The sequence below is a fragment of the Cebus imitator genome, unplaced genomic scaffold (assembly GCF_001604975.1).
Source record: "Cebus imitator isolate Cc_AM_T3 unplaced genomic scaffold, Cebus_imitator-1.0 Scaffold229, whole genome shotgun sequence".
Lineage (NCBI taxonomy): Eukaryota > Metazoa > Chordata > Mammalia > Primates > Cebidae > Cebus > Cebus imitator.
The window spans coordinates 1,536,147-1,558,723 of NW_016107544.1; the positions used below are offsets into that span (position 1 = coordinate 1,536,147).

Sequence of the window (22,577 nt, forward strand, 5' to 3'; positions counted from 1 at the left end):
GGTTTCACCATGTTGACCAGGATGGTCTTGATCTCTTGACCTCGTGATCCACCCGCCTCAGCCTCCCAAAGTGCTGGGATTACAGGCTTGAGCCACCGCGCCCGGCTCCTTTATGTTTTTTAAAAGGAAGAAAAGTTAATTATTCGCTTATAACATGAGCCATCATTCTATAGCAGCAGATGAATAAATACATAATGTTCTGGGTTTGTGGCATATTTCCTCATTTTAAGGGAGAAGAGAAGGTTGTGTGTGCCTTATAAACGTTTTTGGGGAAATGTGGGAGAAATTCAAAGGTGACAATGGGGTGAGCAGTTTTTGATACATTAAAACGGCATGTCTTGACGTTTGGAGGGGGGAAAAGATATTTCATGTCGGTTTAATATGTAACATATGGCAGGACATGGGACTTGGGAAGAGTAACGGGTATGCAGTTGTTTGGGAGAAATGGCCAAGGTGTGCCGCTGTAAGGGTCTGGTGGCCGGCAGGTTGGGAAGCTGGACTTAGGTCTTAAGAGCAGAAGTGTGATTCCTAACTGGTGTCAGCACTCAGGTCTGTAGGGGCAGATTCACACCCCACCTTCACACATGCACAAGCGCAATTCATCCACCAACTGCAGTCCTATATTTACCCGAACTCAGATAGATGCACGTGCACCAGCGCGCACAGGCATGCACATGCCTCCAGCGGCTGGGCACGAGTCCGCCCTAGGACAGCGGGCCAGCAGACCCCAGGGCCGGAACTCCCTTTGCAAAGTCCTCCAAGCCCAGATTCCCAGGGAAACTTGAATAGAGGTAGAAAAGTGTTTGATGATAGGAAAAAAAAAAAAAAATTGTGCTTGCTTGCAGTTCTTGCGATGGCCATAATGCTACAAGAAACTGTTGCATTCCAGAGCCGGGGAGGGCGAGGGCAGGCAACGGGAGGAGGCGGGAGCAAAGAGGCCGGAGAACTTGAAAGAAGAAATCAGAACTCGGGTTGAGAACGCCCACGGGGCCTCGGGGTGCTGGCAGGGGGCGGAGGAGAGGCCGGGGAAGGGTTAACGCGGGAGCTGAGCGTGCGGCGGGGGCGGGCCGGGGCGGGCGCGGGGCGCTGTCCCTTTAAGGCGGGCGGCGCGGGCCGGGCGAGCGCGGCTGTGATTGGCGCGGCGGGATCACTGGCTCCGCGAGCCCGGCCCGGGGGAGTCGGCTGGAGCCGGCTGCGCTTTGATAAGGTCCTGGCAACTCAGTAACAGCCCGAGAGCCGGGAAATAAAAATAACCCCTCAGAGCGATGGATTTCGGGGCCGCCCGGCGGCCGCGGCGCCCGCCGAAGGCCCAGCTGTAAAAGGTGGGGGTGGAGGCTCGGCCCCAGCGGAGCAGCTTCAAAGAAAGCCCCCCTCGGACAGGGGGCGAGGTCGCGCCGAGCCGCGGCGTGGGCGCGGGGGGCGGGAGGGGGCCCGGCCGGGCGGAGGCCGGACCTGGAGGGGGGCGCGGGCCGGGCGGCCCTGCGGAGCGGCGGCTGGGCTGCAGGGGGCGGCCCGGGGCGCGGCCGGCGAGTACCTCCCTTTCAGGACCGTGCGCTCGGCTCGCGCCTTTGAAGTGCACAGTTAAATCCACAGCGCAGTTTTTGTTGGAAGCGCCCGGAGGACATTTGGTGCGCCGAGTGACTGTGGAAACAGGACCTGCGTTGAAAGCCGGGCCGGGCGGGGGCCGCTGGGGCCGGGGGCGGCCGCGGCGGGGGCTGAGGCCCGCTCGGGTCTTTTGCATAAAAGGGGCGGCGGGGCGCGCCGCTCCCCCTCCGCGGCCGGTGGCTCTCGCTCTGATCCCAGGATTGTGGTTTCCCGCACCCCCTCTCCCGCCGCGCGACTCCCCATGTTCCCCGACGCCGCGGCCGGCCCGGGGGGGCCCGGGGCTGCTGCCGCGAGCCGAGCCGGGGGCCGGGGCCAGGCCCCTGCCCGGGGCGCCTGCGAGTTCTCGTCGCGGAGCGCGCGCGCGGATCAATGGTGAGTGTCGAGGCCGCCGCGGCCAGGCGGCCCGCGCGCTTTGATGTGCGGGGCGGCCCTTTGAAGTTGGCAGGCCGGCTATTTTGGGGCGCGCTCGGGGCCGGCGCGGAGGGGAGCGACAGACCCGGCGCCTAGCACTCCGGGGGGGCTTGGCCCGGCAGCCCCGCGCGCCCTCCGCCGGAGCCCCCTCTCCAGCGCGGGGACCAGGTTGGCCGGGGGCCCGGAGAGGAGACTACTCCGAGTGGCGGCAGTGGCGGGGGCGGAGAGGGGGCCGAGCCCTCCCGGGGGTCGCGTCGCTCTCGCGGTTATGGATGTGAGTCGGTGTGTGAGTGCGTGCTGGAGTGCCTTTGGGAGGTGGGATGAAAGGGTGGCGGCGCCCCCCCGCTTGCCCTCCCCCGCCCCCCGCCTCTCCCCCGCGCCATCCTCTCCTCCTACTTCTCTCCCCCCTCCCCTTCTCCCCTCCCTGCCGCGGGTCCGAGCTAAGGGGCCCACGGCGCTGGCGGAGGCTCAGTCTGCGCGCAGGACCGGCCCTAGTCCGTGGCGCCCGCGTCCCTCGCGTCCCTAGCTTTCCTCCTCCCCGCCCGGGCCCCGCGCCCCTGGCCGCCCCGGCCCCTTTTGCGGAGAGGCAGAGACTCCGCGCGTCGCCATTTCTGGACTAGGCTGCTGTTTTCTGTGCTTTTTCTGCGGACGCCTCTACGAGCGGCGGCGCCGGGGACTGACCCCCCGCCCGGGTTCGGGGCGCTGCTGGCGCGTCCCGGGGCTCCGACCCCGAGGTGTGCCCACCGGGGCTCTGGAGGCGTTCAGTTGCATTTGAGCTGGGGGACCGGGCCGGAGGGGTTCGGAGGACATGAGAGCCCGGCCTCGGAGGCCTTCGTCTTCCAGGTAACGGGGTTGCCCCACCTCCCCACCGCCCGAGTAGTGCAGTGCTCACGGCAGCTCCACTACTCCGTGGGCCGCGGCGCCCAGCCCCGCGGCTCGGGGCTCCGGCTAGGGTCAGCGCGCACCCATCCCAGACCCGGGGTCACTGGCTCCTCGCCCGGGGTTGTGCCCCGTTCCCCGGTCCGCTCCTACCCTTCCTAGTTTGATCCTTTCCGTGCTAGGCAAAGCAGCTTGTTTATTGGTTAGATAAGACTTTTCTTTTGGAAAAAAAGACCGGCTTGAGATCAGTAGAGTTTGGGATTCTTGGCACAGGCAGTGGTGGCGTGAGATGGCTTGTGATCCAGTTTTGTAGGTTTCGCGGCTCCAGGAGGTGGGTTAGGGGCACGGGGGCGACTGTTCCGAGCCTTCTCAGCTCTTTAGCAAAGTTTGAAGATCAAAGTCTCCACTGAGTGAGTTGGCTTCTGATTTGGGGGAGGTCAAGGAAGACAGAGGTGTTGACTGAGCTGTATTCTTGGCGGGGGTAGGGGGCGCGCAGCGAACAGTCACATCTGAGTTGGGGAAGGGGGCGTTTGCGTGCTGAATCTGAGAGTCCGGGAGCCCAGTCCGACTGTGTTGGGCGGGCTTCTCTCGGACGAGGATCTTCTGAATTTTTAAGGAGTGGGAAGAGGGAGCGCAGAGGGAGCGGGTGGGTGGGGAGAATGGGAACCAGATGCCGGGGAAGGGCATGTTTGGAGCTCGGGTTTATCTGTGCAGAACCGAGTGGGGAAATTTACCGAAATTGGTTTCACCTGCACACAGCCTAGCGGCTGGGAGTGCGCCTCTTTGGAGTTGATGGTTTCGGGGGAGGGGAGGCGAGGCTGGGGTGAGCTACCCAGCGTGCGCCCTGGCGGAGTGGGTTTTTGGAAGGTTGTGTCTTACACCTCTGGTGTCCCCCTGCCGCCCCCAGCCCTTGCCCTCCACTCACCTTCCCCTCCTCTTTCCCAGCAGCTCCCTCCCATCCCCAGCCCCGAAAAGTGTGCAGGGAGCTCAGATTTCGCCTTTGAAAAGCAGCGTCTGATACTTTAGATGAGCACCTCGCAGATAGCTGGGTTGCTTGATTTAAATTTGAGGAGTTGAAAAGCCTGTTTACTTTCTTGCTTTGATGTTGGGTAGATCTGGTTTTGATTAGATCAATACCCTTTTCTCTCTTCCCACCTCCCCCCTTCCTTTTCTTTCCAGAGAGGAGGCTCAGATGAGCCCCTGCTGACTTGAGAGAGACAGACAGACCACGCTGATTGCTGAGAGGAACTGGAAGAAGAAGAAAAAATTCCCAAACTCAGTGGGAAGAGCTCCCTCACCATGAGTAGTGCTGTGTTGGTGACTCGCCTCCCGGACCCCAGCAGCAGCTTCCGTGAGGATGCCCCGCGGCCCCCAGTGCCAGGGGAAGAAGGGGAGACCCCACCGTGTCAGCCAGGGGTGGGCAAGAGCCAGGTCACCAAACCCATGCCTGTCTCTTCCAACACCAGGCGCAACGAAGATGGGCTAGGGGAGCCGGAGGGGCGAGCATCCCCTGATTCCCCTCTGACCAGGTGGACCAAGTCCTTGCACTCCTTGTTGGGCGATCAAGACGGTGCTTACCTCTTCCGGACTTTCCTGGAGAGGGAGAAATGCGTGGATACCTTAGACTTCTGGTTTGCCTGCAATGGATTCAGGCAGATGAACCTGAAGGATACCAAAACTTTACGAGTAGCCAAAGCGATCTACAAAAGGTACATTGAGAACAACAGCATTGTCTCCAAGCAGCTGAAACCTGCCACCAAGACCTACATAAGAGACGGCATCAAGAAGCAGCAGATTGATTCCATCATGTTTGACCAGGCGCAGACCGAGATCCAGTCGGTGATGGAGGAAAATGCCTACCAGATGTTTTTGACTTCTGATATATACCTCGAATATGTGAGGAGTGGGGGAGAAAACACAGCTTACATGAGTAACGGGGGACTGGGGAGCCTAAAGGTCGTTTGTGGCTATCTCCCCACCTTGAACGAAGAAGAGGAGTGGACTTGTGCCGACTTCAAGTGCAAACTTTCGCCAACTGTGGTTGGCTTGTCCAGCAAAACTCTGAGGGCGACAGCAAGTGTGAGGTCCACGGAAACAGTTGACAGTGGATACAGGTAAGACTTGGATGGGCTGGTGGGACGGGTGGGCTGTTGACGTGGACTTTGCAGATGTTTTGCGTTAAGTCTGGTGGATGGATGGATGGGTGTGCTGCAGAGACTGACAGAGGTCTGTTGAGAGCTGGGACTGCTGGCCGTGAACCCTTTTTGATCTTGCTTTTTGTTGTTTAAAGAGGGGAAGAGTGATGCACACACAACTAAATACCTGCAGTCTTTCAGTGCTGACATCAAACAGTGGCAAGCAGTATACACTAATGTGGGTTACTTATTATCCCAGGCTAGTGTCTCAGAAGGGGTTGAGAGAGAGAGAGAGCGCGCGAGCGAGCAGCTTTTGATGCCTCTGAGTCACCAGATCCACTAAGCACCGGTTTTGGAAGGGGTCACTTCACCACTAATCAGTAGATGGTGGAATTAATGTGGCTAGGGAGGCAGCTGGGTTGTGGTGGAGGCGCAGGAAATAACGTGTGCACCCATCGAGGGGTAAGTGGGTTTTTTTTTTTTTTTTTGAACTTTTCTGTTAAGATAAGAACCAGCAATTGGCTTAACTGAGCTTGTGGTTCCCTTTGTAGAAGTAGATATTTACCCAGCAAAAAAGGCCTCTAACTAGGGAAGGTCCTGTGATTTTCCTAAATGAAGGACTCTTGGCTTTAGAGCCTGCTGGTATATTAATCCAGGTTTTAAATGCGCATGAGTCCGAGGGGCAGACTTCAGTTGATTATTTTGTTAGTGCTGATGGAGAAGAGATCTTGGCCCGGGAGTACTGGGGCTCTGGAGTACTTTGAGGCTTCAAAGACAAATAGTTCTTTGCAGAATGGCCAAGTCTTAAGATTCTTGACCTTTGGAGGCAACTTGAGACCTCTTGTTAGAATGAGTTTTTCTGTTTTCTTCCCTTCTCCCCATTTCCAAGTATCCAAAAAGAGAATGAGCCTCTTAATTCTGGGGTATGGTTTATGACAGGACAGGGAATGAGACTTCACTTAACTGCTATCTGAAGGGTTTATCTTGTTGTCTGTGTGGATTTCTCTGTGTGTTTGGGGCCCAGGATGCGATCTGGTAGCTGCCTCTGGATTTCCCTTTCTCTGTAGGGTGTGGTCTCTAGTTTCCAGCAGCAGGAAGAGAGGTGGGCACCAGATGGTTGATCTGGAGCCACTCGGGGTAGCCAGGTCTGAGCCTAGCAGGCCGGGATTTAGGGGCGAGTTGACTGCTGGTGAGGAGGGGAAGGGCTTATTCTTCAGCCACCAGGGGGCGCACTTATGGCTTGGGAACCAGTTTTACTCAGACATCTGGTCCACACGTAAGTGGAATGAGGTTGACTTTGCAAGGAAGCACAGGGTCCCAGGGAGTTGTTTGGGCATCTTTATGCTTATGGAGTCAGGTTGTTTGGGAGGAAGATCCTGGGTCTGGCCTCTGCAGCAGATAAGTCACTGGGCACCTGCTATGCGCGCCTCCACCATTATGAGAACATTTGGGTAAACCTCTGGCACTGACCCCCTTGCCCTCTAGCCTGGCAGCCAGAACCAAGACTACTGAAGGGCCATGGTAAAGGCTGCTTCTCTGGGGGCCTCTCGATTGGGGCTTCTGTGTTTCCCACTGTGGGGACTGGAGTGTCACCTTGGTAAATAGCACAGTGTGTGGTTTTGGACGCCCTCCCCACGCAGGGTTCTGCTGTAAACCCTCCCCTTTGTGGGTGAGCAGTTAAGATCCATCCTGGGCTTGCCTCACTGGAATATGACCAGGATTCAGCTCCTGAAGCTTTTGAGATCCAGAAGGCAGAAGCTCCTGTCTTCCAGGGCTGTATTGTTGGCTGTGAACTGTGGACATCATTGATAAAGAGGTGACAGCTTGCCATTGACCTGAGTTTCCATGCTAGATTCACGTGTGCCTTCTCCCACCTTTGGGTTGAGATGAAGCATCTTATGGACTCTGAAGCTCACGTGTCTTACTTAACTGGGCATATTTAAAGAGAATTTAAGACACAGCCAGATGATCTTAACATCATTTTAACGTGCAAGATATTCGAGGGTGTGCAGAGTATATTGAACGGTCTGCTGAGTTATTCAAGGGTTTTCGTTCCAGCCCGGTCCACTGCGTGTTGAAGCCTTCTGAACCACATGTGCCTATCTGTAAAATGGGTGGGCACCATTGTTTCTGTCTGTATCAGAGGATTCTTACTAGGACCACAGTAATAAACATGAAAGCCTTTTGTAAAGAGAAACGTTGTGAACAGCTGCTAAGTGTTATAATTAGTATAATTAATAATGTTAATGTAAAAAGGGCAACCAAGTTGGGATGTCACCTTTGAACGGGTGACTTTTGGCTTAGCCTAGTTTTCATTGTAATGTTTTACAGTGGCCCCCTGCCCCCCATGCCTCAACTTCCTTTTTAAACTGAAGTCTTTTTCCAGGTAGTTCTTGGAATGTAGGGATCCCATCTAAGGTTTTTAAGTTCACCCCTTCCCTCCTGCACACACCAACTCATCCTGCAGAGTACCTGGCATCTGGGATGGGCTTAATAAGTTAGTAAAATGAATGAAACAGAAACGTGAGTCCTGCTGAGGAGGGTCTTTCTTCACCGTCTGCTCCCAGCCGGATGCCCGGGGCACTGGCCAGCCTTGCAAGCTCTGTGTTTACCTTGGGCACTCAAAGGAGCCTCGTTTTTAACAACTTGTTTGTGTCCTTACTGATTTGGTGTCAGGTTTAATATAAATAGTTGGGGCGGAAGAGCAGGAATTATCCTCAGAGGGCAGGACTCTGGGCTGAGTGTTTGAGGGGGATGCCTGGGCTTTTGACGCTTTCTATAAATAACCTAGAGCAAAAGCCACTTGTTGGTAGGAGCACGTGTAAAAACCCTGGCACACAAACACACGCACAGTGTCGAGGTGTGTGTGTGAGGGGGTTGTGGGATTAGGCGCTGGGCCTCGCATTTATTTTGGGGAGGAGAATACAGCACTGGGTGCACAGAGCTCTCCCTGTGTACTCGCCTTTCTGCACGGGCCCTTGTGTGTCCTGCCCAGGGTGGGGCTCATCTGCCTCCCCTCGGGCCCTCTGCTCTGGCTTCCCTTAAAAGAAGCCAGGCCCAGCAGATGGCCCTCTGCTGGCTCCCAGCGCCACTTCCCGTTCTCTGAAAGAACTGGCTGATGAGGCCCGTTTTTGTGTGGAGCCATTGGAATCAAGCTTGGCTTCAATTATCAAAGAAAATGATGCCATAGGAAAGATATGCTGGAAGCAGTAGTCCGCAATTAGAGGATGGAAGCTCTGGTGAAGGCAGTTTGCTAAGATACACTTGTAAAAGTTTGCCTGTGTTCAAAAGGCCTGGTTGCCCAGTGCTGTTGGAGTCCTGGCCCCTTGCCGAGTGCCCCTTGATCTTGCCTTAGAAAATGCTTGTTGAAGAGGGTATTGCCTTTTGGGCAGTGACCTTGTGAGTAAATTTTCAGAGGGCTCTTGGAAAGCCCTAAACGCACAGACTTGGAAGCAAATACTTTTGAAGTTGCATTGTTTTGAGAAGGGACCTGGAGGAGTAGGGAGGAGGAGGGTGGAGGAGGAGGGAGGAGGAAGAAAACCCTTTATGGTCAGTTCTGTTGGATCGGTTCATAGACAGTGTGGAGATCCCCTCTGGTCTATTGGGATGGGGCAGGGCCACAGCATCTCATTAAGAGGAGATAAGAACAGCATAGGGGAAAACAGAAAGCAACCCGTACCTCCCTTCCCTAAAGGTTCCAGGGGTCTCTGCCACCTGCAGGCTGAAAACCCTTTGCTTACTGAGATCGCAGACTATGTCTGTGGATGTGAGGCTGACGCAGAATCTGCAGCCTAGGCCTCTACTCTCCGTAGGGATTTAAAATCCTTGCAGCAACTGGAAGCACAACAGTCCTGAAGAAATAAGCATCTGGGTACAATTACTGTAGCATGGTTGAGTTTCTTCCCCCACCTCTTTTTTTTTTTAAAGTAATCGCAAGAAAACAGCCCCACTCCGTTTTCTTAAAATTATGTGGCACTTTGGACAAAAGTCTGGGTTCTGAAAAACTGAGTCTCTGCCTCTCCCCACAACCCTGCCCCCTCTCTCTGCCCCCTCTTGTTATGATTGTAGGAAAATCCAAGTACTTTATTGCAGTCAACTGAGTTAAGAGCAGTATATTCCATTTTTAATTACCGGTCACACAGTAGTCCTCTATTTTGGAAGTGAAGGGAGACGAGTTTATTTTGGGATCCGTGTGTTAAACAACGAGCACACATGGGGTTTGAGTTAGGTGTCTTTTTTGCTGGGAGGAAGGAATTTTCTATTGAGTCATTTTCTCCCCACAGAGGTTGAAGTATAGCTCTTACATTGGCGACATGGTTCATGTGTTAATACCACTAAGACAGTAGAACTGAGGGGATGGAAGGAAGCATGTTTGAATGCTATTTAAGGCTGTTCTGGCTTTTTCGGTGTTGCGCCATGCCTGTTAAACTAAAAAAACTTTCCAGCACCCATCGGATGGTCTTAGGTTCTTTAAGGAGATTCAACGAGGTTTTGAGTCCCTGCCGTGTGCCACCCACTACTTTCAGCATCGGAGATTCATGTGAGGACGGGGTTACCCTTCATGGAGCTTACAGTCTGGTTTCACAGGACAGCGGTCAACACGGAGACACCAGTGCCCTGTCATTATAAAGCACAATAAAGTTATCATGATAAAAGTGAAAGGAAATTAGGGTATTTGAGAAAATAGGAGCTCTCTCCCCACCCCACCCCCTTTTTTTTGAGATGGAGTCTCGCTCTGTCACCTAGTCTGAAGTGCAGTGGCACAATCTCGGTTCACTGCAACCTCTGCCTCCTGCGTTCAAGCAATTCTCCTGCCTCAACTTCCTGAGTTGCTGGGATTATAGGCATGTGCCACCACGCCTGGCTAATTTTGTATTTTTAGTAGAGACAGGGTTTTTCCATATTGGTCAGGCTGGTCTTGAACTCCCAACCACAGGTGATCCACCTGCCTCGGCCTCCCAAAGTGCTGGGATTACAGGTGTGAGCCACCGCACCTGGCCAGAGCTCTCTGTTGGCGCTTTGTTGGTTTTCTTTGGAATATTCCTGTGATTTCCCCCATATTACTTGGCTTTGTTGGTTCATTTGGAGGACCTAAGAACTGGGTGCAGAGGGCCGTGATCCAACTGCCTGCCCTTCAGGTGGGTGCTCAGGTCTCACGTCCGCAGAGGCTGCGACTCAGCCTAGCGGGCCCGCAGCTATGCCAGCAGCAGTGCCCAGCCTCTGACATTTGGTCCCTACCGAGAGTTTACATAATGGCCTCGTGACCGGATTCCTAACAACAGGAAAAGGCCCCAAGGAAGTCATCTTGTGCATCCTGCTTTGAGGCGGTATCCACACCTCACGTGCACACCCGATAGCTGGGCACTTTGGCCTGTTTCAAAGACTTGGGTAATTTCACCGCCTTTCCCCACCTACTCTATGGATTTCCTCTGACCATTTAGAAGTACCTTTTTCTTTCTCACTTTTGAAGCCCATTTCCGCCTGTGCTTCCTTTAGTGGGATGCTGAACAGAGAGCCCCCCTCCTCAACTAGCAGTCCATTGTCACTGAATCAGCCTTCTCCAGAAGAATGTACTTTGTTTTGTTCTTTACTCTCACCACTCCTCTCTGCCTTTGGTGTTGGGGAATTCCGGATTGAGGACACGTGGACTAGGAAGAAGGCCTGGAAGATCTTACCAATTTCATTTAATCTTCACCAAACAGTCCCAGCAGGTCGTGAGACTTCCTGCCCTCTACAGATATGATAACAGGGTCAGAGTGTCCAAGGGACAGTCCCAGGTCACTTGGTCAAAAGTGTGGCGGGATTCATGTGCAGCGCCCCTGGTCTGCACCTTCTGGTCAGTTCTGTGCCTACAGCATATTTCTAAGATCTGACTTGATGTAGCCAGACCAGATCCAGGACACAGCTGTGGCCCAGCTCCTCTGGCCGAGTCTGAGAAGGCTTTTGGCCCATGTGGGGCCCGGTTACCTCCTTGGATGGCTGTGCTGATTACAAGGGTCCCTCCTGGCTTAGAAAGTTTATGACCCTTTTTGTGTGTTTCGCGACTCCAACAAGCGCAAACTCCTTAAAGGCAGGGACTGCCTCTCCCACCTTCTTTTCCATCCCAACCATCTCCTGTTGAGACAAACCCTCACACCAAATTGTGTGAGGATCTGGGCTCGCTGCCCCGACCTCCCCCTCCTTTCAGTCCAGCCTGGTGACAGACCTCGGATCCTATGTGCTGATGGGAATGCTTTCTCCCTGCCAGTCCCCTACCATTCCTGCTGGCCCCTCCCCATCCAGCTAAGACAGGACTCTGACCTTGCCCTGAAGACCGACTTCCTTGTCTTTGCCAGGCCTCCTTAGCCTGCTGATTAGACCCCTTTCTCGCTTCCTAGTCTAGGGAGAGCTTTTCACCGCCTTTCTGTTTACCCAGTCCTGGGTGTCGGTCATCTCAAACTCCTCTTTATCTATCATGGTGCACCTTAGTCCCATCTGCCCCAGGGAGCCGTCCCCAACCATCCCTCCTAGAAACGTTCTCTGTCATCTGGTTTCCCTATACTGGGTCACTCATAACCTGCTCTTCATTCTATGAGAACTTGTAAACAGGTTGAGTCTAGTCTTTGTATCGGGAGGCAGTCTGATTGAGAGCCATGTGACTCAGTCCATGCCCATCAGTTCTAGCTGTGTGATCTGGGGCAGGCTGCTGGACTTCCGGACTCCAAGGGCCTCGTCTATAGAATGGGCAGTCCAGTGATCCTTCCCCCTCCTCATGGGCCCATGATTACACTGAGCATACCTCCCTCATGACACCCCCACAATATGGTGACATGCCCCCACCTGGCCACGGGTGCCGGGAGACCAGAGTTCAGCACATAGCAAGTGAGTAGGAGCTTGGTGAACATGTGCAGACAGCTGACTGTCACCTTTCGAGGGTGCCTTTCATTTGCCAGCCCCACGGCATCTTTATAGAGCAGCTGCTGTGGACTAATAGAATCTCTTCTCTTTTCTGAGCCTTTCTTTTCTCCCTCGCTTGATTTCTTTGCTGCTGGCATAGACTTGTTGGGACCAGTGGAGGATGCCAGGGTCTTTGTAAACAGGCCTCCTGCGACCTCGGGCTTTAACGTGGTCCCTTCCTGCAGCCTACCGACCTAGCTGCCCCTCCCCCCTACTTAAGCCCCTCACTGGTGACACAAGAGGAATGCGGCCCAGCAGGAGACCTGCACACTGGTTGTTCTGGAAGGAGATCAAGAGGGTGAAATGAGGAGCCAGGGGCCATTGAAACAAAAGGGCTGAAGACACCAGAGGAGGGGCTGGGCCTTCCTTTGAAACAGCTGTGCTGCTCATTTGAATCCTGCAGCACTAGCCAGCCCTGGGGAAAGGAAGCCGGAGGGGTGGGGGAAGGGGCATGGCAGTGGCTCGTGGCAGAGCTCACAGGTGGGACTGGAGTCCTGAACGTTGTCTTGAACTTTTCTTTCCCATCTGTCCAGCTCACTGTGGGCCCAGGATCAAAGTGAGAAGGCCACACTGGCCTCTAGCTGTTTGTATCTCTGGACTAGGCTAACAGACCCCAGACAGGGAGCCTGGATACTTAAGATGTCTTGGGGCCCTGAAGTTATATTCTTTTGGTGCAGGGACTGGATAGGGAGGTGGAGTGGAGAAGGAGAGGTCATCTTCACTGACTTGTTCCCCTCTTCCAGTCCATGGCTTCCCGTCCTAGAGCAGAGTTCTGTTCCTTCCTCTCTCTAAGTATGCATTTAGAACTTCACAGAATCCCCTGTGCTGCCTCTGGAATACTCTGTGCCCTGGCTGACCTACCACTGGGGGCAGAGGAACCAGCTTGCTTTCTCCCCAGGGTGAGTTGGTGGCTCAGGAGGCCTCCCTTTTGTGGCCCCTGCTTTCTGCCCAGGTGAGCAACTGGACTCAGGCAGCAGGTTTGCATTGAACAGATTGTGGGATGGTGTGCTGGGTTGTCCTGGCGTCACCTGATGACCTGGGTTTCTGGTGAGGGTCAGTGACTGAACCACTGTTGTACTTTGCCCATAGGTCCTTCAAGAGGAGCGATCCTGTTAACCCTTATCACGTAGGTTCCGGCTATGTCTTTGCACCAGCCACCAGCGCCAATGACAGTGAAATATCCAGCGACGCGCTGACGGATGATTCCATGTCCATGACGGACAGCAGTGTGTGAGTATCCTGGCTGCCCATCCGTGGGCTTGCCTGGGAGTGTGAACCACCTGGACACGTAGGCAGAATCGTCTATCCTCCCTGGCCTTGCAGACCCCACCTGTGCGTGTATGGACATTGGTTTGGTGGGAGGGGAGTATGGTGCTGGTTGAGGAGGAGGACATGGTCATCTGGGTGGGGTAACGCTTAGAGCTTTGAAAGTTGGGAGGATATTGTAACAGAAGAAAACTAAAGGACAGTGGAAGATTAGGGATGAATGAATATTTATAGATTCCTTGAGTTTAAAAAACCTTCTGGTTGCCATCATCTGGTTGTCCCTGTGGGAACAGTTGCTTGGCTGGTCCAGAAACCCAGGTATCCTGTCTGCAGAACCAACAGCTGAGAGATAAGGTGGCATTAGGGGCCAGGCGCGGTGGCTCAAGCCTGTAATCCCAGCACTTTGGGAGGCCGAGGCGGGTGGATCACGAGGTCAAGAGATCGAGACCATCCTGGTCAACATGGTGAAACCCCGTCTCTACTAAAAATACAAAACATTAGCTGGGCATGGTGGTGCGTGCCTGTAATCCCAGCTACTCAGGAGGCTGAGGCAGGAGAATTGCCCGAACCCAGGAGGTGGAGGTTGCGGTGAGCCGAGATCGTGCCATTGCACTCCAGCCTGGGTAACATGAGTGAAACTCCGTCTCAAAAGAAAAAAAAAAAAGGTGGCATTAGAAGGGTCTGTGTTAGGTATTCATTGTTTTTGGAGGAAAAGACATAGCAAGTGGGGGTGAGAAAGCCAGGAACCTCTAAAGAGCCACTGTGTGTTCTGCATTGTTTTTAAATGGACACCATTTATTCAGTAAGTGTGGGTGGAGTGCATACTCTGTTAGCTACTGAGCACCCTAAGTAGGCGCTCTCTCCAAAGCAGTGTCTTATCTTGGCTCTTTGGCAGATGGCCTTTGATTTTTGAAAATAGTCCGAGACATTGGTGTGGTCTGATGAGGTCAGAAGGCTCTTAGGCAAGGTAATGATTTGAATTTTAGGTCATATGAAGTCAAGTCATGGCAATCTCTGTAGCTGGAGAGCAGAGATCCTCAGTGAGTCTCATGAGGAGGGCTTGGGTATCCCCGTCTCCTGCCACCCTTTGAGGTTTTGGCTCAGGAGACCCAGAGTGGAGCCTGGGGATGGGTGAAATTCCCCACAGGCTTCCGACCCAACACCCAGTTGAGAATCATTGTTCGAGAAACAGTCTTTGAAAGCTTTTCAATGTTTTGGAGTCAGAATTTCGCCTGCTAAGGGAACAGTTTTGAAAGGCAAATCCATTGAACTGTGTAAGTTCTGGCACACTTATTTAGAGTTTGTTCCTTTTAGCTTTCTAAAACTAGACCATCTATTCTTCCAGTTTGTTTGAAACTATCAGGTTTTTATTGGCCAGTGTCCTGTTGCCTGGCCTATGGCATGGGACCAATTGGAGAGAAAGTTGATGAGGTGAGTTTGGGAACTTACTATTTATTTTGTTGGTGGCTTTTATTGTGTTACCTCAAATTCCCTAGTTAGTAAAGGGAGAGACATCCTTAAGGTAAAACGTTGAATTTTAATAAAAATAGCATTTTGGCATTAGTACACATCTTTCATCCAATACAGAGATATAAGAAGTTTCCAATATGGAGAAAGGAGAAGTTTCACAGAAGTGACTTTTCCATATTGACTAAATTCAATATCCATACTTGAAAAGATTATCCTTTGACAATTTTTTTTGGTGGATGGATTTCTTAGAATGCATTTTGCTCTGTCATCACTGAATAGTGTTAGAGAAGCCATAATTTATCCCTCAGTTATATCAAGATCTGTTTTTGTACTTTGTTGTAGTATTTCCCTGATAGGCGATGAGGGTGTAGAGTTATCTGACCCTTTCCCCTTTCAAAAGTTTATCTCTTCTTTTTATTCTTCCTGCTGTCATGTTTTGCTGTCTATGTGCTTGCTTCTAGCAAACATTCCTCCTGTAGCATTTATTAATTTGTGGATTGTGTGGGAATCTTAGTGTTATGGGTAAAATAAGAGTAAGTTGAAATTGAATGAGGGCATTGAGTGAATCTCCTAAGTCAGATGCCGTTTACTTAAGACTGTAACACTTCTGTTGAGTTTTCTTAGAGACTATTTTTGGCCTGCTTCCTGGTCCTTGGCTGCATGTCAGTCCCCATCATTGAGGTGTTATTCTGGGTTCATGATGAGATAACTTGGGTGGAGTCCCATACTTATTTCTGTTTGATCCTCACAAGACCCAATCAGAAAGGTAGACAGGCAGACTTTACAGATGAGGAAATAAGGCCCAGAGTTTCTCCAGCCATGCTCCTCCAAGACAGACCTCAGGTCCAGGCCAGACACAGGCCCTAAACCTTGCCCACTCTGCCCTTCCCCCGGGCAACAGGAGATCTGTGAATAGGACCAGTTGGTCATGAGAACTTTGAGCCACTTTGAGTTTCTTTTATTTACATTTCTTAGTAATCAGACTGCTTTTTAGAAAGGCTGGTTCAGGGAGGGGTGGAAGGGAGCAGGTTCTGAGCTCTCCCCTGCAGCCTCCCCATTTATTTTCTCTTCTTTTATCCCCTTCCCAGAAGAAAAACTCTGTTATATTTAGAGGTGACTTTAAAGCTCTCACCCTTCCCCCTTTAACTGAAGTACTTTGGATTCCAAGCATGGGGGAGCCATTTTTCGGGGATCAGAAAGGTAACCTTGGCCAGTCCCTACTCTAGATGGCAAGGGTTAGTGTGTAGGTCAGTGAGGTCCACTCTGATACACAGACCAGAGAGGGCAAGTCCCTCATGCAGCAGCTTCCTCTTTGAGGCATAGAAGATACCTTTGGGTCCCTGGTGGCAGCACCTGTGAGTGTTAACAAGCCTATCCTGGGGCACAGCCACCTTGGATGGAAAATGAGTAAACCACGAAGCCAAGAGGAGGTACCTGCAAGGCTTGGAGCCCTGTGGGCTCATGGTGTTGGCTGTTCGTTCTGGTGGTGCTGGGTGGCTCTGTGCCCTCTCCCAACCAAGTGGGCAGGTTATCAGATTAACTGTCACAGTTGTGTCCACCTGGGCATTTATACTAACTGGGAGTGCATCTGCATCCGTGTAGGATCACTGTCTCTTGCACATTGTCTCACGCTGCCTCTAGTGGGGATCACTAGAAAACATCAGAAGGGTCTCCAGACTTGTTTGCACTTACTCAAGCTGCTGTGGGGGGCCAGGCATGGGGGTCTCTGGGGCCCTCCCCACTCTGCTGCAAGCAGACTTGGCCATGCAGCATGTTCTCTGGCTGACTGGTCCTGGGTGTGTGTGATCCTGCCCAGTGCTGGGCGGTCACCGGGATTCCCAGGGCTAGGATTAGACCCCCTCTTCAGAGCTCTGCCAATTGTGGGCCTCGTGCAGATGAGAGCGCCGGGCGAGAAATAAAGTGTGTGGGGGATGAAAAGCTGAACTGAATCGCTTTCAGCCCATTGTTCATCCCGGGAAGCTTAGAGGGGATAAGAGGGTAGCAGGCCCCTTTGAAATTTCCTTGAACAAGTGAATAGGAGCGCCCCATAAAGCATGAAAAGAGCCCTGGCTGTTTCTCCCCATCACAATGGCCAGTGCGGGCTGTGAGGGGCTAGGGAGGGGGCTGGCTGCCCTGCTGGGAGCTGGGGAGGCAACAGGGCTGGGGGAGGGGGAGGGGGAGAGAGGGGGTCACAGGCAGCCTTCAATAGACTCCAGAAGGTTGGAGTTCATTAGACACAAGCCCAGGAAAGCAATCGTCTCATTTGCGACAGAACCAATTAAGTCCCAGGGGCCTTTGCAAGAGGCCTGGGTAGAAGTTGGGGCAGCGCTGGCCTGCACTCGGTTATCCAGGGAGCCACACGCCAGGGCCTGAGTGTGCAGAGCAGGCAGGGGCCTTCAAGAAATCACTGCCTTCTCCCAAAGCCTACTCCTGACTTCTGTTTTCCTGCTAAGTAAAAAGCCCTGTTAAAGATGGCTGGGGATTTGAGTCTCCATCATAGGCCTCTGAGAAGGCTGTTTTATGAGCCTGTTACTCTGAAACCTGCATTCTTGGGAAGAAATGGCTTAAAAAAAATTTTTTTTTTAACATTAACTGCCAGACTCCCACCAAAATCTTTGGAGCATTGGAGGCAGAAGGCTTGTGGGGCCATTCCAGGGCATGAGGCTAAGGAGGATGGAGCGAAGGGGCTGAAAACATCAGAAGCAGCAGGCTCTTTGCCACCCAAGTGTAGCCATGGTTAGTGGTTGCCAGGATTCTTGAAAGCTAAGTCAGTGGCGTGGAGGCCTCTGTCTCTTCTTTCTGCGAGGAGCTGCTATTGTAATCAGGATCAGCTACGTTTGTATGTTGTTTCTGCTCCACATGTCCCAAAATCAGCACAAGATGATTTTTTGGTGTTCCACACAGGGAATGTCGTGAGTTATTTGTATTTTTTTGTATTGTATTTATGGGGGTTTACTTTGGACACCAGGAAATGCATCTGAGTGAACTTCAAATATTAACCTTCTCCTACAAACCGGGCTTTTGATGTTGGCCGTGATCAGAGGCCGCCTTCAGAATGGTTGCCAAATGAAGATGCGAGTGGACACATGTGTGCATGAGTCTGCTATTTCAAAGTTGCCAGAAAATGACATTCAGGTTAGGTCGGGCATGGTGGAGTCAAAAGGCTAAGCTAATTGGCTCGGCTCAAATGGCAGCTAAGTGGAGTCCACACTTCAAAACTGTGCTCCCCAGAAACAGCTGGGCCCGGCAGCAGGCTCGTTAACTAAAATGTTTATAATTAAAGGAGACTGTATAGGGACCAAAACTCTGGTGCTCTCCAGCCCACAGGCTTGAGCAGCCAGGAAACTGATCACAGACTTTTAGAGCTTGAATAAAAGAAGAGAGGCCCCCTTTTGGAATGAGGGGCTGTTTTGGAAGAAGATTCTTGGCTGGAGGGAATTAAAGCCACATTTCCTTGAAGGCGCCTGTTAAGCCTTTCTGAGCCTCTATGGGCTGACATCTTCCTTTTCTGCTCTGGTTACAAGTTGCCTTTCCAGCAGTTTAGTCCTTCACCTGCCCTAGATAATGGAGTGAGTGTGTGTGTGTGTGTGTGTGTGTGTGTGTGTGTGGTGGTAGGGGTATGAGGTGCTTATGAAATCACTTGTTCCTTTTGCCTTCAATATTGCAGTTATCTGCTCCCCTCCCCATCCCTATCCCCATTCTGTTTTCTTTTTTTAAACCTTATATGGAAGAAGAGGCATGAAAGCTCTACCACTGACTTTCATCTGGGAGAAGGAAAAGGAGAAAAGTGAAAGCTACCAGTGGAAACTTCAGCAGCTTGGATGGGATGGGTGGGGGACTCTTAGAGGACCCTTGAAGAGTCACTCATGTCATGGTGGGGTCCATGGAATGCTTGACTCCTGCCCCCAAGATTGTCAGGAAGAGACCTGGAGCAGAGTCATCCACTGTCTTGAAGATAGAGGGTAGATATTGCTTTACAGCCCTAGGGCAGCAGAATTTGGTTAGACTAGCATGAGCCTCATCAGTGGGACACCCCGCCCTCACTGCCACCCCTACCATATAAGGTATTTTAAGTCAGAGATGGGGATATTCAGCATGCCTTGGGAACCACCTGGCACGCCCCATAGCCAGTGAGTACTAGGTGGTTGGGGAGGACTTTCCAGAGCATTCCACAGATTTCCCCCTCATCCCTCCTGAATGTCAGGTGACTGCCTGGGGCTTAGGAAATAGCACCTCCACATTCAGACCATCAGAAAGCTTGACTGCTGGCTGGGGCTGGGAAGGGCATCTTGGAATGAGGACCAAGTAGGTTGTTAACAGTTGCCTGTCTGGAGTCCAGCCGTGGCTTGGGTATGAGTTCTCAGTCTGCTACTGTCTGTAACACTAGGGGAGCTGTTGAGCTCTTCTGGTCATCTGTCAAATGCGGCTCATTAAAGTTCTTATAAGAATGAAGTCTGATTACACCTCCGATCGATGTCTGACCCACGGTAGGGACTCGGTGCGTAGGAGCTGCTGCTCAGGTTGAAATCAGTTGCCTTAGGTGGGATTTGGTTTCTGGTCAAGCCAGGCACACTTGTAAGTCCAGTTTTCAGCTGTGCCTGCTGAACTTCCCAAGGTGAAGACACTGGGTTTTGATAAGTGATCTTTAGGTGGGCTTAGTCAAGTACTGGCCTCATGAGTAGGAGGCTGAGTAGAGATGGGTTTCTCCAGCACTGGTCACCCAGCTGCTAATCCTTTCCACACGGCTCTGTCTGTCTCTGCTCCATACTCACCTTTCTCTGGGACAGGAGTCACACTTGGGGTAAGTTGTTTTGGATACTGATCTCTCTCCTTAGCCTTCCCTACTCCCCTCAATGCATTTATCCTTTCTGCACTCCTTAGCCAAGGTTTGGTTAACATACATTGGTTCTTTGATTAACTGGAATCTTCACTGTCCCATGTGGCCCTGTTTTCTCACCTAGTCAGCAGGCTTCCTGAAAATGCAGCTACCTTAGAATTCCGGGGTATTTCAGATAAGGAGCTAGAGGTTGACCAGTTACTCCTGGCTGTTCCCCGGGTAGTTTTAGACGTTGCTAATTTTCACCTTTCACCTACTCCTGATGATCCTAAAGCTTTTTTCTTCTGCCCTATGATGAACCAAACACTAGGGAAAGGGAAGTAGCCAAACACCCAATTGCGATAATTACAGCCTCCAAGTATGATTCATTATGAAAATGTTTGCACCCTGAGGCTTTTGTAAACAAGTGGTCTCCCTACGGGACATCAATAGGAAAACAGTCACACCTTGACCATTCTACTGTTTTTAAGAAGGAAATTCTTTTTTGGAAAAAATCATGGCAACTCTAGGTCACGGTTATAGTGAACACTAGCTGGAGTGTAGGCTTGCTTTTTAAAGATTCTTCCACTTGTTAATGTTTTGTTTTTAAAAATATAATGATGAAGGACATAGGGGCCCATACTTCTTCATGTCTTTGCCCAAAGGTCACTTTCTCAATGAGGACTTCATTGATACCCACATCCAACTTAAATTTGCAACTTACCCCCTCCCCCCCAACCCCGCCAGTGATTCTCTCTCCTTTTCCTGCTGTGTTTTTATTCACCATATATACCACTAACATACCATGTTTTATTTTGCTCATTGCCTGTGCCTCCCCATTAGAATATAAACTTCAGGAGGGCAGCTGTTTGAATTATGTATTCACTTTGTCTTCTGCTCTGCTGCCTAGTGCCTAGGACAAGGTCTGGCACATAGTAGGTGCTAAAATTTTTAAATGAATTGCACAGACCACCACACAGTAGGGGCTTTTCTCTTCATGCCCACATTGGTCATGTGCCTTTGAGAATTTGTAGGTTGGGGCTGGCAGGGTTTGTAGCTAAGGGGCCAAAATGTTTGTTATATATTCTTTTTATTAATTAACCTGTGGTGGTTTATAAAAAGAATACATTTGGAAGTGACTGAAGGGTTGACTTGGGAGAGTCACGCACACTTTACTATTGCCTGACTTAGCTCTCTGTAGGTTTGGTCCTTATCCTACAACTTTTCTGCCCTGGTCCTCTCTGTAAGGCACTGGTTCCTGGTTTGAGGCGGTGGCAACAAGACTGCTAGGAGGACCACTGCGGCCTGAGAATCTCCTACTCTTGGGGTACCTGTAAAACAGGGGAGCCCTTGCTCTGGGCTGGCTGGAGTATAACCCAGATCTAAGACAATAGCCCAAGAGATGAGCCTTCCAGGTTCTTTCCAAGTAGATGCTCCTGCATCCGAGGGAGCCAAGTTTTCATAGATCATTGATGGGCAGGATTTAAATTTGATACTGGGTGGATCCTTACCTGTGGGAGCACTGATGGTATCTGGAGACATGTGACACTCCTGTGGAAGCAGGGGGCCCTGTTGGCGGGATCTCAAGATGGCATATGAGAGTAGCCCATGTGCTGAAAGCATCCTCGTAAGCCTGTGGATTCTGTCTTTTCCTTTCCCTTAGAGATGGAATTCCTCCTTATCGTGTGGGGAGTAAGAAACAGCTCCAAAGAGAAATGCATCGCAGTGTGAAGGCCAATGGCCAAGTGTCTCTACCTCATTTCCCGGTGAGTACAGTCTGGAACGAGGAGGCAGCTGTTTTTTCTGCCACGTTGAGTCCTAAAGAAAAGGAAGGGGAGGTGGAAGGGGGAAGGTATAGGAAAGGTAGAAAAGAGCAGTACCTAAGGTCACCTAGGGCAAAGAGAGAGAAAAGACCTGGACAATAGACACTACATGGTTTTTGGGGTTGTGATGTTGAGCACAGTGACGTGATTATGAGGTATCAGTCAGTTTTGCTATAAAGGAATAACTGGAGCTAATTTATAAAGAAAGGAGGTTTATGGCCGGCCTGGTGCGGTGGCTCACACCTGTAATCTCAGCAATTTGGGAGGCCGAGGCGGGCAGATCACGAGGTCAGGAGATGGAGACTGTCCTGGCTAACACGGTGAAACCATCTTTACCAAAAATGCAAAGATAAGCCAGGTGTGGTGATGTGTGCCTGTAATCCCAGCTACTCGGGAGGCTGAGGCAGGAGAATCGCTTGAACCTAGCAGGCGGAGGTTGTGGCGCGTCGAGATCGTGCCACTGCACTCCAGCCTACGCGACACAGCAAGTCTCCCATTTCAAAGAAAAGAAAAGAGGTTTTGGTTCACAGATCTGCAGGCTGTACGAGAAGCATGGCGCCAACATCTGCTTCTGGTGAGGGTTTCGGGGAGCTTCCAGTCATAATGGAAAGGGGAAGGGGAACCCCTCTGTAACATAGGGAGAGAAGCAGCAAGCTGGGGTTTGGGAGGTGGGCGGTGCCATGTTCTTTCAGACAACCATCTCGTGAACAGGGAATACTTGCTCATCATTGCAGGGAGGGCACCAAGCACCCAACACCTCCCACTAGGCCCACTTCCAACATTGGGGATCATATTTCAACATGAGATTTGGGGGGGACCAACATCCAAACTGTATCAGAGGTTCAGTGACCTATTTTTGAACCTTTACGTTTTCTGAATTCAAAAAAAAAGTTCCCTATGAGAAAGAAATGGAAGCACTTCTTTCCCTGAAACCAAGAAATGCTAGATGATCCATGCTTCTCTACAGCTTGGTGAGCTCACTGTATTTTCCACTGGAATGGAAGCCCTCTGAGGGGAGGGAGTTTTATCTTTTCTGTTAACTTGGGTATCCACAGAGACTAGAACAGTATCTGACACATCATAGGTGCTCAATAAAGATTGAATGAATAAGGCACCTCTGTCCCCTTGGGACATTCTATTCTTGTGTCAACCACAGGACTCCAAAACTTTTAGTCGCTGATTTTAGCCATCCATTTATCTACTGACTTGACCATTTCTCCTCCTGGCTTCTGAAGC

At 51.6% G+C, this 22,577-nt stretch overlaps 2 protein-coding genes across 4 annotated transcripts in view; both read left to right on the plus strand.

Annotated features, from left to right (window-relative positions):
- CEP112 (centrosomal protein 112) overlaps positions 1-4,157 on the plus strand; it is a 646,693-nt gene extending 642,536 nt beyond the window's left edge. For both annotated transcript variants that reach the window (XR_005195271.1, XR_005195272.1), the window contains one exon: positions 4,075-4,157. The gene's annotated coding sequence lies outside the window, so the exon portion shown is untranslated. The remainder of the gene's footprint in view (positions 1-4,074) is intronic.
- AXIN2 (axin 2) overlaps positions 1,124-22,577 on the plus strand; it is a 33,283-nt gene continuing 11,829 nt past the window's right edge. For both annotated transcript variants that reach the window (XM_017497326.2, XM_017497330.2), the window contains exons 1-4: positions 1,124-1,322; positions 4,075-5,009; positions 13,056-13,196; positions 21,182-21,284. In XM_017497326.2, coding sequence (XP_017352815.1) covers positions 4,195-5,009; positions 13,056-13,196; positions 21,182-21,284 — 1,059 coding nt within the window. In that variant the 5' untranslated portion in view covers positions 1,124-1,322; positions 4,075-4,194. The remainder of the gene's footprint in view (positions 1,323-4,074; positions 5,010-13,055; positions 13,197-21,181; positions 21,285-22,577) is intronic.